This window comes from Erpetoichthys calabaricus, chromosome 13 (genome assembly GCF_900747795.2).
Source record: "Erpetoichthys calabaricus chromosome 13, fErpCal1.3, whole genome shotgun sequence".
In the NCBI taxonomy this organism is placed as follows: domain Eukaryota; kingdom Metazoa; phylum Chordata; class Cladistia; order Polypteriformes; family Polypteridae; genus Erpetoichthys; species Erpetoichthys calabaricus.
Genome location: NC_041406.2, coordinates 146,756,618 through 146,775,645, shown reverse-complemented (window position 1 = coordinate 146,775,645; position 19,028 = coordinate 146,756,618). Strand labels below are relative to the sequence as shown.

At 43.1% G+C, this 19,028-nt stretch overlaps 1 protein-coding gene across 2 annotated transcripts in view; it reads right to left on the bottom strand.

Moving 5' to 3' along the window:
• Positions 1–17,896, bottom strand: part of dpys (dihydropyrimidinase) — a 37,579-nt gene extending 19,683 nt beyond the window's left edge. Inside the window, exons 1-2 of one of the 2 annotated variants that reach the window (XM_028790919.2) lie at positions 17,699–17,896; positions 8,964–9,279 (exon numbers count right to left, since the gene is read on the bottom strand). In XM_028790919.2, the coding sequence (XP_028646752.2) occupies positions 8,964–9,212 (249 nt within the window). In that variant the 5' untranslated portion in view covers positions 9,213–9,279; positions 17,699–17,896. Of the gene's footprint in view, positions 1–8,963; positions 9,482–17,698 lie in introns of those variants that run through there. The other variant, XM_028790918.2, reaches the window with a different exon arrangement.
• Between the last annotated feature and the right edge of the window lie 1,132 nt (positions 17,897–19,028).

Genomic DNA, 19,028 nt, shown 5'->3' with positions numbered 1-19,028 from the left:
ATGTCTAGTATATATATATATATATATTTATATATATACAGTATATATTGTAACAAGGTGCTATATAGGCACCCGACCCGACACAGATGGACACGGGAGGCACGTTTAAAATAAACAAACTTATTTTTCTTCACCTGTGGGGCACGTCTTCCCCGTGACCCTACAGGCACAACACAGTCCCAAGTGCACAAATAAAGCACTAAAACACACCACTCCTCCTCTAAGCTTTGTCCTCCTCCTCCCGACTCTGGCCAGTGAGTGGTGGTTGCTGGCTCCTTTTATAGTCCACCCGGAAGAGCTCCAGGTGCTTGATTGCCGACATCTGGCTGCACTTCCGGGTGTGGTGAAGCTACTTCCCAGAAGGGTCCAGCAGCTCCTACTGCAGCACCCCCTGGCAGCACCTGCAGAACCCAACAGGGCTGCACCAAACTCCAACCCCCATGAAACCCTATGGGAGTCCGAGGCACCGCTGCAACCCAGGGAGACTGCCATCTAGTGTCCAGGGGGAGATATTGGGTTTCCCATGCTTGCTCCCCTGGAGCATATGCATCAGGGGCGTCCTGGCCAGGCATGAGTCCCGGCCATCCATCACAATATATAAATAAATATATCTGTGTGCTGTCTTCTGGTGAAGTCCGCATGCGCGGGGCACGGTACAATGCTTCAAAGCAGATGCTTCAAAGGCCGCCTGATGCATCACACAAGACAGAGAGGGTGGGACCTATAAAATATCGTGCAGTCAATCTAATCGGATTTCGGTAAATGAGGTAAGACCTAAAACATAAGGCACGAAAAATCCAATCGGGTACTGAGATGCGGAGACCAGCTTCCCCAAAGAGGTGGGATTAGTGTTTGTTGTTGTGCAAGTGTTCACTCTGAGGATGTCAGCTTGGCCCGGTAAAGTGTAAAGTGTCAGTCGTTGAAGGGGTTTTCCTAAATATACGAACTTTCATGATATTACAATAAGATGACTTTTAAAAGTAGATTTATTTTCGCGCACATAAAATCCGTTGCTGGGGAGACGACACACATACAATAATCAACTGCACGCCAGCACAGATTAAAATACTTGCTGGGGAACTGCACAGTACTTGCTGGAGAGACGCCACAGCCACGATTATCAGCTGCATGGCACATGTTACATCTGTTGCTGGGGAGAATCTGCGGATTTCCCACTGTTGTGACAGAAAATTAAACACATATTACGGACATCAAAGCCAGTATTACTGTCAGAGAAAATCACAGGCATTTTACGAAATACAAACCAGTATTACTGCGAGACAAAATTAAAGGCACACAATACAGTGATGCATAATACAGCCACATACAAGCCAGTAAATATACAGCCATTTAATATAGACTGTTCCTACTAATGTTTATGCACTACTGTTCTAGCGCCTGTTATTGTAAGTTATATAGTGACGAAAGCCACTACACCAGCGCTCAACCAAACACAGACAGATGCAGGAGGCACACTGATAAAACAAATGTATTATTTTTCTTTTCTTTGCCTGTGGGTAACACCTCCCCATTCCCAAAGGCACAACACAGTCCCATTAAGCACTATCCCAATACTTCTTTCTCCTCCACTGTTCTTCTCTCCGGCAAGCTTTGTCTCCCTCCTCTGAGTGGTGGCTGCTGGCTTCTTTTATAGCTCACCCGGAAATGCTACAGGTGTTTGACAACCTATTTCCAGTTGCACTTCTAGGTGTGGCGGAAGAGCCGCCCACATGGGTCAGGAACCACTGCAGTGCCCTCTGGCAGCACCCACGGATACCAACAGGGTTGTAGAGGACTCCGTCTCCCATGGAGCCTTGTGGAAATCTGAGTCACCACTGACACCCAGGGGGGCTGCCACCTAGCGTCCCGGAGGAGGTACTGTTCAATCCCTGTTTGTTCCCCTGGACCATATATATATAGGCCTTCATGAACTTAACAATATTTAAAACTGAATTTAATTCTAAATATTGTTAAGTTCATGGAGGCCTATTTGAGCCAGTGAATAATGCACAAAGTCATAATGTTATATGGTATGATTATGAAAGCTCACAGTAGGAACTAACGTTAAGAACTCAAAATATGAATTCTTTACCATCAAAATTAGGTGCATATATTATCCAGAACTAGTTTTGATTTGCTTTCCCAACACTATAATATTGCAGTCTTAAGGGAACAACATTATCTTGGTAGTTAGCACATTTTAGCGGCACGGTGGCGCAGTGGTAGCGCTGTTGCCTCGCAGTTAGGAGACCTGGGTTCGCTTCCCGGGTCCACCCTGCGTGGAGTTTGCATGTTCTCCCCGTGTCTGTGTGGGTTTCGTCCGGGCGCTCCGGTTTCCTCCCACAGTCCAAAGACATGCAGGTTAGGTGGATTGGTGATTCTAAATTGGCCCTAGTGTGTGCTTGGTGTGTTTGTGTGTGTCCTGCGGTGGGTTGGCACCCTGCCCGGGATTGGTTCCCTGCCTTGTGCCCTGTGTTGGCTGGGATTGGCTCTAGCAGACCCCCGTGACCCTGTGTTCGGATTCAGCGGAATGGATGGATGGAATTTAATTCTTAAATGAAGGAGCTCTAATTCTCTGAACCTTGGATGTTTCTTCCACCACATTCAAGAAAACAAACCCAAAACGCACTGCCTAGTGTACCACAGACTCGAATTTGAATATATTTTATTGATTGTTTACCGCCTTCCTTCAAGTCTTAAACTTATGATACTGATGTTTTTCTGATGAATTGATGAATCCATGTGTTAACTGTAGTAAAGCTTATTTAGATGATGCTGCTATCTATTTGCTGACTAATCTCTTTAATGGTCTTCTTGCATAAGATCATTAGGAACACATTGAAAACACTGCCTCCAGAGCTCCTCTGACAGAAACCCAACCCCGTCTAGCTCACCTACACTTGCTACCTGTACGCTTTTGGGTTTTGTTAAAACTCTTTCTCTGATGCACCAAGCTATTTCACCACTGAGATAGTTCAGAATGGGAAGCTTGCTGGATTGATCAGCCTGTTGTTGTCCACATTATTCGAATATTCTAATCCCAAGGATTCATTTGGCAGCACTGTCTGAGCACTCATTGAGGTTGAGATCTCCTCAATCTGTTCTTCAACTTTACGATACTCTTCACACATTCTTTAGATGTGGAGACTATTAGCTCATAATTATAATGTATCATTGAAAGCTCTTTGATTTATTGTTTCTTTTGGAGTGAATCCTACTTATGGTCAATTCTATGAATGGCATTATATAAAATGAAGACTAACTGATTGTGAGAGACATCAAAGAGACCAAATATTTAAGATACGTAGGCTGGGAATGTATTAAACTAAAAATGACAAGAGTTCAAATTAATATTGAAGTGGCTAAGCAGCAAACCAAAAAAGAAAATGTCAGATCCTTGGGGGTTTGTGGTTTAATATTTGGTCAATGCTGACACCTCCAGGCTCCAGAGCCTTGGCTTTGAGAATCCTGCCCACCTGCTCTCATGTGTTGATTTTGCTTGCACTTTCTTGGGATGCTTTAGTTTCCCATCACATCACATTTCCTCTGGAAACTGTGTGTGAGTCTGCCCTGCAATGTACTGTCTGTCTAGGTTTCATTCTTGCTTTGTACCTGATGCAGCAGAGACAATCAAATGGACATAGCCTATCTGTAGCAAAGGACTACTGTATCTGTAGTGTGTTCAGGACTTATAGTATTCACTCCGGAGCATCGGTCAGGACACTGGTAAATGATGCAGAGAATTCCACACAACAGCTTAGAATGAAATTGAATTAATTTATTTGAAGATATACACCTATATTTAAATAGGTATATAGGTGTAGGTGTGGTCTCTGGTCATTAACGCACACTTCTTATTAATTCAGGACACTACTGACTCTTACTTATAACAAACAAATGTTTCTCTATGTGGAAATGACTAATGCAGCACAGTATCTGCTTCACTTTTTTAACATCCCATAATATGTGCTCTCAAGCACACTGGGAGGTGCACCTTGATATGTGAGCCGTGTCTCTTATTATTGATATCTCTCTAACACCATCTTTCATCAAACCTACTGTTATCTTTAAGACATTTTTGTGAAGAGTCTTGTCAGGTCACCAAATGAAGTAGAAAATGGACAGTGTCTTCCATTATACAGATACCAAAAGCTGAATTGTCCTTTAATGACCTAAGAATGGCTTTCTCTGTGCCCACCCACTTGCTGAAGGCACCCACATTTGCCTGTCTCTTTGTTCTCTCTTACCACACCTCAAGCAGGCGCCTGGAGGCTATCAACATGGAATATCCAGGGCTGTTACAAGGCCTAAAGGCGTCAGCTGTCACATCTCAGTGTGAACACTGAGCTCGCACATCCAAGGGAAAGACCAAGGGGTGAATGGTGAGCAAGCCACAGCAGAGGACCAGGCGATCCACCCTCTATCATCAGGTTTGCATATAAAATGTGCAACTTTCTGGCTATATGTAAAAGCAGAGCTCATAAAGGTGCAAATATATTTTATTATCAAAACCTTTTTAGGAAAAGTCCTGGTCCTAGGTGAGGGATGCGACAAAGACAGGTTCAAACCTCCTATGATGAATGAAAACTTTGGACGGCATTTTCCCTTGCCCGGACGCGGGTCACCGGGGCCCCCCTCTGGAGCCAGGCCTGGAGGTGGGGCTCGATGGCGAGCGCCTGGTGGCCGGGCCTGCACCCATGGGGCTCGGCCGGGCACAGCCCGAAGAGGCAACGTGGGTCCCCCTTCCCATGGGCTCACCACCTATGGGAGGGACCAAGGAGGTCGGGTGCAGTGTGAGTTGGGTGGTGGCAAAAGGCAGACCTTGGCGGTCTGATCCTCGGCTGCAGAAGCTGGCTCTTGGGACGTGGAATGTCACCTCTCTGAAGGGGAAGAAGCCTGAGCTGGTGCGCGAGGTCGAGAGGTTCCGGCTAGATATAGTCGGACTCAACTCGACGCACAGCTTGGACTCTGGAACCAATCTCCTTGAGAGGGGCTGAACTCTGTACCACTCTGGAGTTGCCCCCGGTGAGAGGCGCCGAGCGGGTGTGGGTATACTTATTGCCCCCCGACTTGGAGCCTGTTCATTAGGTTTTACCCCGGTAGATGAGAGGGTAGCCTCCCTTCGCCTTCGGGTGGGGGAACGGGTCCTAACTGTTGTTTGTGCGTATGCACCGAACAGCAGTTCGGAGTACCCACCCTTTTTGGAGTCCCTGGAGGGGGTGCTAGAGGGCATACCTTCTGGGGACTCCCTCGTTCTGCTGGGAGACTTCAATGCTCACGTGGGCAATGACAATGAGACCTGGAAGGGCGTGATTGGGAGGAATGGCCCCCCCCCGATCTGAACCCGCGCGGTGTTTTGTTATTGGACTTCTGTGTTCGTCACGGATTGTCCATAACGAACACCATGTTCAAGCATAGGGCTGTTCATATGTGCACTTGGCACCAGGACACCCTAGGCCTCAGTTCGATGATCGACTTTGTGGTCGTGTCGTCGGACTTGCGGCCACATGTCTTGGACACTCGGGTGAAGAGAGGGGCGGAGCTGTCAACTGATCACCACCTGGTGGTGAGTTGGCTCCGATGGTGGGGGAGGATGCCGGTCAGGCCTGGTAGGCCCAACTGTGTTGTGAGGGTCTGCTGAGAATGTCTGGCAGAGCCCCCTGTCAGAAGTAGCTTCAACTCCCACCTCCGGCAGAACTTCGACCATGTCCCGAGGGAGGTGGGGGACATCGAGTCCGAATGGGCCATGTTCCATGCCTCTATTGTTGAGGCGGCTGACTGGAGCTGTGGCCGTAAGGTGGTCGGTGCCTGTCGTGGCAGCAATCCCCGAACCCGTTGGTGGACACTGGCGGTGAAGGATGCCGTCAAGCTGAAGAAGGAGTCCTACCGGTCCCTTTTGTCCTGTGGGACCCTGGAGGCAGCTGATAGGTACCGGCAGGCCAAGCGGAATGCGGCTTTGGTGGTTGCTGAGGCAAAAACTCGGGCGTGGGAGGAGTTTGGGGAGGCCATGGAGAACGACTTTCGGACGGCTTCGAGGAGATTCTGGTCCACCATCCGGCGTCTCAGGAGGGGGAAGCAATGCAGTGTCAACACTGTATATGGTGGTGATGGTGCGCTGCTGACCTCGACTCGGGACGTTGTGGGTCGGTGGGGGGAGTACTTCGAAGACCTCCTCAATCCCACTAACATGCCTTCCAATGTGGAAGCAGAGCCTGGGGACTCAGAGGTGGGCTCCCCCATCTCTGGGACTGAGGTCACCGAGGTGGTCAAAAAACTCCTTGGTGGCAGGGCCCCGGGGGTGGATGAGGTACGCCCGGAGTTCCTCAAGGCTCTGGATGTTGTAGGGCTGTCTTGGTTGACACGTCTCTGCAACATCACATGGACATCAGGGACAGTGCCTCTGGATTGGCAGATCGGGGTGGTGGTCCCCCTCTTTAAGAAAGGGGACTGGAGGGTGTGTTCCAACTACAGAGGGATCACACTCCTCAGCCTCCCTGGAAAAGTCTATTCGGGGGTCCTGGAGAGGAGGGTCCGTCGGATAGTCGAGCCTCGGATTCAGGAGGAACAGTGTGGTTTTCGTCCTGGTCACGGAACAGTGGACCAGCTCTACACCCTTAGCAGGGTCCTGGAGGGTGCATGGGAGTTTGCCCAACCAGTCTACATGTGTTTTGTGGATTTGGAAAAGGCGTTCAACCGTGTCCCTCGGGGAATCCTGTCGGGGGTGCTCAGGGAGTATGGGGTACCAGACTCCCTGATAAGGGCTGTTCGGCCCCTGTACGATCGGTGCCAGAGCTTGGTCCGCATTGCTGGCAGTAAGTCGAACCCGTTTCCAGTGAGAGTTGGACTCCGCCACGGCTGCCCTTTCTCACCGATTCTGTTCATAACTTTTATGGACAGAATTTCTAGGCGCAGCTAGGGCATTGAGGGGGTCCGGTTTGGTGGACTCAGGATTGGGTCACTGCTTTTTGCAGATGATGTTGTCCTGTTTGCTTCATCAGGCCGTGATCTTCAGCTCTCTCTGGATCGGTTCGCAGCCGAGTGTGAAGCGGCTGGGATGGGAATCAGCACCTCCAAATCCGAGACCATGGTCCTCAGCCGGAAAAGGGTGGAGTGCCCTCTCAGGGTTGGGAGCGAGATCCTGCTCCAAGTGGAGGAGTTCAAGTATCTCGGGGTCTTGTTCACGAGTGAGGGAAGAATGGAGCGTGAGATCGACAGGCGGATCGGTGCGGCATCCGCAGTAATGCGGGCTCTGCATCGGTCTGTCGTGGTGAAAAAGGAGCTGAGCCGCAAGGCGAAGCTCTCAATTTACCAGTTGATCTATGTTCCTACCCTCACCTATGGTCATGAGCTATGGGTAGTGACCGAAAGAACGAGATCGCCAATACAAGAGGCTGAAATGAGTTTCCTCTGCAGGGTGTCTGGGCTTTCCCTTAAAGATAGGGTGAGAATCTCAGTCATCCGGGAGGGGTTTAGAGTAGAGCCGCTGCTCCTCCGCATCGAGAGAAGTCAGATGAGGTGGCTCGGGCATCTGATCAGGATGCCTCCTGGACGCCTCCCTGGTGAGGTGTTCCGGGCACGACTAACCGGGAGGAGGCCACGGGGAAGACCCAGGACACGCTGGAGGGACTATGTCTCTCGGCTGGCCTGGGAACGCCTTGGGATTCTCCTGGAAGAACAAGAAGAAGTGGCGGGGGAGAGGAAAGTCTGGGCATCTCTGCTCAAGCTGCTGCCCCCGCAACCCGACCTCGGATAAGCGGAAGAGGATGGATGGATGGATGGATGGACCCTTTTAGGAAGATATTGTAGAAGAAGAATGTTCTCCTCAGCACCATGTATTTTGTGTGTTTATTAAATTAGAATTTTTATTATAACTATTTTGTAACTTGCCAGTGAGAGACGCTTTGGATTATGAACTAACAAAAATATGTTATTCCAGGGTTCAGAAAAAAAATAGTGTCCACATGAATAAAATCTAAGCTGTGTCTTGTTTTCCCCTTCTCAGAGTGAATGTTTCAGGGACAAGGTCACAAGGCTGCAGAAAGTACATGTAGTTTATGCAAAGGTGTCTCTCCTGTGCTTAGCTTTGAAAACACAGATAATGCTTAGCTCAACAGACCTATTGTTTAACTTTACTGTTTTGATAAGGATGTTCTTTCTGTCTGGTTAATCATGAAATGCTGAATTATAAAACCCCTCCTAATTTTTTTCTCGGGGTTCAATTGAGCTTTGCGGCAATAAGTTATACTCTTTTGAATCTCTACTTACTGTGACTCCAAATGAATAAACAGGAGAATTGAGAAAATATCTGCCTGCTTTTCAGTGTGCCTTTTTCGTCCACAATATGAAATGTCAAGGTTTTCTACATGTTTTATTGAAAAGATAACCAAGCTTTGTTACCTATGTAAAATGTCTGCTTTGATGATACACATATCATGGCCCATGTCTGGTTTTGTACCTTTCTAGTCTTGTTTTATTAATCACACATTATTTAAAATGTCTCTATTTTTTCTACTAATGACCAGCAAATGCTGACTGGTTCAAGTGTCATGGATTGTATCAGAAGGAGGTGATTCATGTTTTCACTTTATAACAATCATTTACCATTCAGTCAAAGTTTAACTCCTGTAAATAATTTGAAATGAAGTAACTCTAAAAATGTTACAGTTGGTGTGGCTGGTTCTGAAATCTGTTTACACAGCAAAAAAAACAAAACCAAAAAAATTTTAGAAGTCATCCTATGAAATTTTATTCGATACATCTGCAGACTGAATTAAAATCGAGGAATTAAAACAAATGTGACCTCATAGAATAATTTAGTATTTATACAGAGCAGATAATATGAATATGGAATATTCAAGGCTTCTCATTTCTGAACTAGCAGACTTGAAGTTCACATACTTCAGCATTTCTTGCTAACCGAATTGATATTAAAAAAAAAAAACAAAAACAAAACAAAACTGTACCTTAGTTCCGATGTAGAAGTCATCCACTGCTTTGGCACCCATGAAGGAGAATTCCATGTGTGTGTGAGTGTCAATTCCGCCCGGGATCACCAGCTTGTCAGTTGCATCCACTACATTTACATCTCCTGACAATGGTAGATTTATCCCAACAGCTTTAATTTTGCCATCTTCAATGTAGACATCGCTGATTCGTGACCAGTCATCGTTCACCACCTTGCCTCCTTTAATAAGAATCTTGGTAGAAGTCATTTCCTGCTCTTCTTTGTTCAATAGTTAGGAAAGTTTTGGTTTGTTGATTCTTTCTTTTAATGTATAACTTTAATGTGTTTAAAATTATATGAAAATGGAAAAGAAAAAGAAAGGCACAATTAATTCAAGGAAAATAAAAATCTAGGAAAGAATTTGCATGTTAGAAGACCATTTCTTTTGATGGCTTTGTGCTAGCTGCTGTCGCTCTTCTCAGCCTATGCCTGTCTTTCTGGTTAGTCACAGCAGCTTAGATAGCCTATCCTAAAATAGCCACTTCTACATGATCTTCACAAGGGGGGGGGGTTTGTACTTCTGTGTTTTCTGGTTAAAGATTGATTCATTTTTGAATATGTCAATGAGTGACCAACAAGAATCCTTCAGTGCTGCTCCCAAAATGCAAGCCTGATATGAAGAAAAGCAAACAGAGTAAGTCAAACATCTATGACTGTCAACCCAAATAGATTTATTGGAAAATGTTCCAAAAAAAGTTAAAGGATTAAAATTACTAAAGTGCTGACTGCAATGTGAGGCAGGGTCTGCTAAGCTAGTATGAGGTTTGTACTGTGATGCTGAGATCTGGGATCTTATATTTTTAATTTTCTCATTGAAGAAGTTCATAAAGTCCATCCATTTTCCAACCCGCTGAATACGAACACAGGGTCACGGGGGTCTGCTGGAGCCAATCCCAGCCAACACAAGGCACGGAACCAATCCCGGGCAGGGCGCCAACCCACCGCAGAGTTCATAAAGTCTGTACTGCTAATATCTGTTGGTATAAATATCACTGTAGATCTGAATTCCCATTTGTTAATTTAGCAACTGTTCTAAACAGTACTCGAGGATTTTTATTATTGCTATCTATTATTGTAGAATAGTATTCTGAGTGAGCTTTAAAGAGGGCTTTTTTATATTTTTAACACTCTCTGTCCATGCAATTTGAAAGACCTGCAGCCTTGTTGTTCTCCATCTGTGCTCCAGTTTTCGACACTCTAATTTAAGAGCTCGAGTTTTTTTCATTAAACCAGGGAGAGTTTCTATGTGCTTTGATCACTTTTGTTTTAAGGGGAGCCACTGCGTCAAGAGCATCTGTCAAGGTCACATTATAATGAGATGTTAACTGATCTGACTGGTTTTCCACAATTACACTCGACTTACTCAAAGTATCTATAAATTTTGAAGCAGAATTACAATCTAGATGTCGCACTGTCTTTGTTTTAATCTGTGTGTGTGTTGGCAAGGGCAGAACTAAATCAAATGTAATTAAGTACTGATCAGAAATAACTTAATTTAATTGAGTAATATTTAAATTTTGAATTTCAACTTTGTAAGTTATAATTAAATCTAATGTGTGGTTATGATTATGAGGTGGACCTTTGACAATCTGACAAAATCCTACTGAATTTAACAAATAAGTAAAACATTTGCTAAAAGTGTCAGTTTCCACATCAATGTGTACATTAAAATCCCCCATCAGTACTACGTGATCCTAATTTATAGCCAAATCAGACAGAAGGTTGCTAAATTCAGTCATGAACAATGAATACGGCCCTGGTGGTCTGTAGACTAGCACTATAATTGTGTTGGAATCTGTTTTAATATTTAAAATGAATGCCTCGAAGGATGTAAAGTTGCCTAAATTTTTAGAAATAATTTGCATTTTGCTACAATGAATTATTCCAAGTCCTCCTCCTCGACCAGAATCTCTAGACTTATGAAGGAACGAGTATCCATCTGGTGACGCCTCAGCTAGGGGGACAGTGTCACATTTACTAAGCCAGGTTTCAGTGAGAAGACACAGATCAGATTTTGTACTTAATATAATATCATTTACCAAAACAGTTTTAGTGCCAAGAGAGCGAATGTTCAATAAGCAGCATTTAAAACTGTATGCTTCTTTTCTGAACTGGTGATATGTTTTTTGTTTTAATTTGAAGTAAATTTCTATTACATATGTCCCTGGTGGAAGGTCTGGTTTTATCTCTTGGTCTAATTATACACCTTATTTTTTGGTTATCAAGTAATTTAAGGTTTGTATCAAGACTAAATTTACTGGATGCCCCACAACAGGGATTTTGGGTAACAGCTTCAGGACAGTAATAGGTGGGATAAACATGAGTTTAAGATTACATGACTGCGGCCTGGATGGTGCAGTTTTGCTGCCGTATTTTGGGATAATATATAAGATCCCCTCCAGTTAGGATGAAGACCATCTTTTTTGAAAAATTCAGGCCTTTCCCAAAAATCATCCCAATTGTTCACAAACGCTATGCTTTTATTTGCACACCAGATTTCTAGCCAGCAGTGAAGGGAATGCAATCTGCTATAAATCACATCCCCTCTATGTAATCTTGGTAAGGGGCCAGATACAACTAAATTCCGACATTTTCTTTTAGCTTGGTGCACAGAGAGATAAAGTTCCTCTTTAATACCTCAGATTGTCGTAAATAAATATCATTAGTGCCGACATGCAGCAATGAGGTAGACACTTCATCGTCGGCGACACGGTCCAATGTGACCTCTATGTCAGAAATCTTGACCCCTGCAAGGCATTTAACTAACTGCTGGTTTAACATAGTTTGGAATTCTAACATTCTGCACTATGGAATTGCCAATTATGAGCACTTTCTTATTCTCAGTTTCCACAGGTGCACTGTGGAGTGCTGAGAATCTGTTCTGGGTCCGAATTGGTGACCTGGGTGCTGAGGGACTATATTTTGACTTCTTAGACCCTCGTCTTACTGTTACCCACTTGCCCTGTGGCTGAATTGGTGCTGCTGACTTTGGCCGCACACTGACTACAGTGGGACCTGGAGAGACTGAAGCCAAATCAGAAGTAGCCGAATTGTCTAAACACACCAAGTTGATCCAATTTTCGGTTTGCCTAATTGCTATCAGGTTCCTAACGCAGTCCTCCAGTTCGCGTATTTTCCCAACCAACTCTAAATTAACTAAACACTTTTGGCAGGTGAAGCGGTCTACACTGTCGGCCGGAAAACCCGAACTGTACATGCTGCAGGACACACAACATATAAACGTGCCCTCAACAGGCGGAGAGCAGAAAGAACTTTTGTTTAGCGTGGATATCATCTTCTCGGTTTTTGTAGTAACTTTGGTGCTTCGCTGTTTTCCGCATTCAGCTGAATCACTAAGAGACCGTCGGCTTTAAGTTTCCACCACCGCTGAGCGATCGACTTTGATTTCCCACTGTCGGTTATTTGTCCTGGTCAGCTGTCGGCTTCCCATTGTTCCCATTAGATAGATAGATAGATAGATAGATAGATAGATAGATAGATAGATAGATAGATAGATAGATAGATAGATAGATAGATAGATAGATAGATAGATAGATAGATAGATAGATAGATAGATAGATAGATAGATAGATAGATAGATAGATAGATACTTTATTAATCCCAATCATTGTTCATACCAGCTCAAAGTTTTACAGATGGAGGACAGGCAGGTTAAGAGGAGACAGGAATTGAGCCAGCAACCTTGTGATTAAAAGGTCAAAGGCTTAGGCTTAGTCCTCTCCAACATGGAGACTTTTGAAAATACATCTATTTATTCATTTTGGCCTTCAATCCACATTGAAACAGCATTTTAACCACTGAAAATGAATTGTTCCAAAACCACTCTTATCCATATTACTAACCGAGAATGGTAAACCGGATATGGACGCAGGTACATGGCATGCCCATGGACGCAGGAGACATAGTGCGCAGGTGCCGACAGCGAGCGAAGTCTGATCCACCGAGAACGAAAGAGTCACAGCTCAAAAATGAAGGAGCTCAACTAACGTAAATAATAAATGAGGCAACGTGCCCATAGATAACGACACAGCCACACAAAAAAGAGGATTCCGCACTGCACCCGAGAGTGAAACGGAGGAGGCTACAGAGGCCCCACGGGTCCACAAAGATAGTACGGAAGGCGCATGAAAGTACGAAAGGCGCATGCGCCTACAACGCGCTTCTGAACTAAACGGCCACACTACACAGCAAGGTCCACACGCTTCTAACACACCTACGGAGGCCCCACAGGTCCACAAAGATGCGAGCCCGCATGGATAAAAACAATAGACGAGGGCGCCTACAACGCGCGTCTGAAACCGCGGAAGCAAAACTGTCTCGGCTCCAAAACCAAACAGCTCGACTAACGGAGCTACAAAAACGAGCCCGCATGGACAAATACAATGTACATAGACGCCTACAACGCACGTCTGAAACTGCGGAAGCAAAGCAGGCACGGGTTCAAAACGAACGACCACAACTGACGGAGATACATACAGAAGCGAGCCCGCCGGAATACAATTAATGAACGTAGGCACCTACAACGCGCCTCTCAAACAGCAGAGTGAATAGATAAACGGCAAAGAAAGGAACGACAGATGGCCGATAAACAATTCCGCCAATTAGCTGACAACGCATTCTGTAATGAGTCCACTATTAGTGGACATTCATTAGGATTAATGAATACACTTCCTTTGTTCGTCATCTACACCTTTACACTCCAATATATCTCATACATTCATCAATGTATTTCGGGTTACCCAACAGCGGTGGTAGGCGAGCGAAGCGAGCAGGGGGCGGAGCCCCCTTGTTCAAATATAAATCTGAAAAAGTTATTTCTTGGATGTAGTGTGGATAGGAAGACAAATCTTTTTGAAAATACAGATGAATGAGAGTCATCAGGCACTGACGAGATTGTAGCGTTTCTGTTTGTGCTATCACATATAACTTGGAGAAACTGCTTTAAATATTCCTCTGCATTAACCAATCAGTACAACGTCATGAAACACTCAAATGTTCTGCTCTGTTTGTTTAGATGACTCCCAGACTGAATGTACTCCATCTTTGAATTGCTTTTACCTTAAAAAACAGCTGTATGTCATCTGTCTAGACAAAGAAGTCCCCTTTGGTGATTTCCAAAAACTTTCAGCATTTGTGTTTGTGCCATAAATAATCTGCACCCTTAGCTGACAAGCTACATGGCCAATAGGAAAGAGTTACACAGTGTTTAAAGTTTTCATGTGGCTAGAAAAATTTTAAAATGAAAAGAATGTTTCAAAATTCACCAATGTTAGCACGGACTAAAACAGAACCACAAGCAGACCACACTGCCTGCCTTGATTTATTTAAGGGACATTTTGTGCAATTTCATTACAATGTAAGCAGCTGACTTCTAAACACTTGTGTGTTAGGCTAATTATGATGCCTCACCGGCTGTGTGTGATTATTGCTAGTCCAGTGTTTGTACCTGCCATTTACTCAGTGGATGGATTGATTTTGGGATCATATACTGAATTACCGTATATACTCGCGTTTAAGTTCTCCCGCGGATAAGTTGGGGCTTGATTTTAACGTATAATTTCTGATATTTTATAATGTTGGTCGACTAAGTCGAACGCAGAAAACTCCCGCTATTGGTTCAAGAGATCATGATATGCTAACGCCCACCTGAGACAGTCACCACGGAGCACACGGCCTTTTGTTTTCTATGTATTGTGCCAACCTGACCACACGTTTATACCCAAACTATTCTGAAGCAACGTTTGTACTGTTTTGTGTTTTTTTGTATCTCATACACCTTTATCGTAAGAGCATCCCTTATCTACGATGGAGCATTCGATCAGAAGAAAATATGAAGCTGGTTTTAAATTGAAAGTTGTTGAAGTGAGGAAAGAAATTGGTAACTGCGCTGCTGCAACAAAATTCAGTGTGTCTGAGAAACTGGTGTGAGATTGGATGAGACAAGAAGATGTAAGAAAAAAAATTGTATTTTTAAACGGGCGTGTAAGTCGGGGATGGTTTATTATCGATTTTTTATATGCAAGTATATAAGGTAGTCTTTTGAGGACACGGTTTCATGTTTCTCTCAGGTTTCTGCAGCCTTGAGGTCAGTTATTACATGTTCCCCATAAGCTTTGTCTCCTTATTCATGCTGCCCAACTGGTTCTTCTTTACAAGATCATGGGGACATTTCAAATGCTCAGGAGGCTAACTGTTCAATTAATTCTCTTACCACCAATGCTGTGTTTATCTCTAAAATCTGTCATAAAATTAACCCCTGGTGTCATAAATATTCTTTAAAATCTAGTCGGCTGCTTTCCAGAAGTTCTCGGATTTTGTTTTTTAAATTAAAAATTCATAAAATAGTTTTTAAAATTCTTTTGTTAAACATTTAGAGTCACAGAGTTCGTTGACCTATCATGGGAAAAGGTTTAAAAATAAATAAATAAATAAAGATTCTTTATGAAGCTGGAAATGACTCCTGAAGGAGAACAAACTGGCACATCTCCGGATCTAACTGCGGCCATCAAAAGGGGAAAAATCAAATATTATAATGGCTGTTTGGAATGATTTCAGAACCAAAGTTCAACAGTCTTAAAAATTCATCAAAACAGCAGTTTGTGTTAGTTGCACAGTTTGAATAATATAATTACCACTTTACACCAATCACAGTGTAGCCTTTTCCAGAATTCCAACATTACACGTTAAGAGGAAATGCCACTTATTAATTTTTTAAATTTTTTTACAGAGAAGAGTGACTAGGCAGATTCCAAGGACTGCAATATATGAGTTATGAGGAGAGGCCGAAGGAAATTTAACCAAACAGATATTAGGAGGAGATGTGATTGAAGTGTTTAAAATTCCGAAGGGAATTAGTCCAGGGGGTTGAGACTGTGACTTTAAAATGAGTTCATCAAGAACATGAAGACAATTTTTTTGCATGTGGAACAAGTGACCAAGTAGTGCAATAGACATGGGACTCAAAGGACATTCAACACTGAACTTGATGTTAATTTGGAGAATATAGGTGGATAGGACTGGCGAGCTTTTTTTGTGCTGAATGGCCCGTTATTTTGTTTTTCATAATCCTTTTAAAGATAACAGATGGTAAGAATTCAGTTACTGACGATTTATAAATCAGTAATATCAGCCTTACTGGATTCTGGTTTGACCATTGGTTAATCACGTGTGTAAGAGCCAATTTTAGAAAGTTAAAGTTTTCAGTTAAACTCATATTAATGTTTGCTTTATTTGAATAGAATATAATTTCTTCTATAGTCATAGACAATGGTATAGTCTTTTCCCCCTATAAGATAGATAGATAGATAGATAGATAGATAGATAGATAGATAGATAGATAGATAGATAGATACTTTATTAATCCCAATGGGAAATTCACATTCTTCAGCAGCAGCATACTGATACAATAAATAATATTAAATTAAAGAATGATAATAATGCAGGTGAAAAACAGACAATAACTATGTATAATGTTAAATGTTAACGTTTACCCCCCCGGGTGGAATTAAAGAGTCGCATAGTTTGGGGGAGGAACGATCTCCTCAGTCTGTCAGTGGAGCAGGACAGTGACAGCAGTCTGTCGCTGAAGCTGCTCTTCTGTCCTGAGATGATACTATTAAGTGGATGCAGTGGATTCTCCATAATTGATAGGAGCCTGCTGAGCGCCCTTCGCTCTGCCACAGATGTTAAACTGTCCAGCTCCATGCCAACAATAGAGCTTGCCTTCCTCACCAGTTTGTCCAGGCGTGAGGCGTCTTTCTTCTTAATGCTGCCTCCCCAGCACACCACTGCGTAGAAGAGGGCGCTCGCCACAACTGTCTGATAGAACATCTGCAGCATCTTATTGCAGATGTTGAAGGACGCCAGCCTTCTAAGGTAGTATAACCGGCTCTGTCCTTTCTTGCACAGCGCATCAGTATTGGCAGTCCAGTCTAATTTATCATCCAGCTGCACTCCCAGATATTTATAGGTCTGCACCATCTGCACACAGTCATCTTTGATGATCACTGGGTGTATGAGGGGTCTGGGCCTCCTAAAATCCACCACCAGCTCCTTGGTTTTGCTGGTGTTCAGGTGTAGGTGGTTTGAGTGGCACCATTTAAGTTAATAGCTTATACCATATAAGTTAGCAAGATATAGAATCTTCTTACTATAACTGAGAAACAGTGAGTTAATAAGCTCTTGTTGTGTTTAGGGTCTTACTTGAAAGACCCATTCTCGGTTAGAAATGGGATAAGCATACAGCTTTCTGACCGCTTTGAAATGGTTCAGAAACGTTTTGAAATGGTTCAGAAATTATAAGTGATTAATAACGATTTTGGATGTAACAAGATTAAGCTTAGAACTAAATTTTTCTTATTATAATTTTTCCTTTTTTTTGCTATTTTAATTTTCTTTTTTGTGTGAACTGTTTTACTTTGAAACTTAACTAAACTTTTAAAAACGAAGATATTTTGTCTGTGGAATCATTTCTGCGCGTCAGGCCTTTGTTGGAGTTGGAGCTGCTGAATTTTGGAAACTTTGGGAAAACGCAGCTACATTTTCGTCAGAAAACATGCCATCTTAAGGCCTTGAAACTGGAATCTACCATCTGAGGACAGCGGACGCTTCTGTTCCTGAACTTTTTCAACGAAAGAGAAAGAACTGAGTCATCTCGAGGTACTGTGCTCTTACCTTGTATCTGTGCGTTATCGTAATGAAAGCAAGGTCGCCGCACTTGAACTTGAGAAGATTTTAAGAGACTGTGATATTATAACGACTTTGTGGATGATCGCTTTTGCCCGAGTTTTTTTGAAGCCTCGCTCTAAGGAAGTATCTGCTTTCTTGGAGCGTTCCTATTGTGACGTTTGCTGCTGACAAAAGAACCAGCTGACAGTTATTTGCAAGTAGATATCGCTGCAGACCGGAGTAAAATGTGCGCTAATATCATTTTCGACTTCATCCAATCATATATTAAATTTGCGCACGTCTGTCACTGATCAGCCAATCGCAAATTTAAGCGTCGCGGTCAATCACCGTTATATTCAACAAATCGCCAATCGGTGTTAGTTGACATTCATGGGCCACTTTAGCCAATTGCCTTTTGGATACGTAAAAACAAAGGTGGGTGTAATTTCTAAAGGTGGACGTGTAAGATGATTTCTAAAGGCGGACGGTCAAGATAAAGTGACTGTAAGAGACGGAGTGTATATTCATAAAATACCTCTGCGACGATAGTCTACTAGTGTCAATATCTTACACTATAGCACTTTGTCGAGTGTATTATTAAGACTGCAGTGTATTTTTACGACAGTCATTTATGAAGTAGCGGTTCTGAAAAAAATAATAATAAAAGTTTGCATATGAGATATTTATCGTTACTGAGCAACGTCTGAAGAAAATATAAATGAACATAACAATACAAATTTGTGTCCGCCTAATTTTAATGGATTGACGTGGACTCAAGTGTGGGCTCTACTTGATTAAGTCAGTCAGATTAAAACAAATGTTTGACTGTTGGTGTTTACTCGAATGTCCAAATGAAATAGCCGCCTACATTTAACGGGTCACCTTAAAGACCTTAAAGGCTATGAACGTATTACAATTTTAAACGTTGAATAAACTGTCAGAGTTCCTAATATTCCATTGTAGCCCCTTCTTGCCTGCAGATCAGCCTCTGTCCTTTGTTTGCTGATGTCAATATTCTTCGGTCTTCATGTCTGTTCTCAATATACCAGCAGCTCCAGTGAGTTTCTTGCCTGTGAATCACGTATCTAAGTTTGTTTTTTAGCTGTATTATGATTACAGATTATTACAAATCACATACTTGACACTCTCACGTTCAGATATCGGGGAATATAAAACGTTAAGAAAGCTGGCAATAAAATTGTGACTTTAAAGAATGCATTTGCTGTCTCTATGTTATCAATGTTAAATGTAAGAAACACAGTTGTCATAGTGCTAATAGTCACCTTTCAATTATTATTTTTACAATGAAGTTTACTATGTTAAACGATCTGTGAAG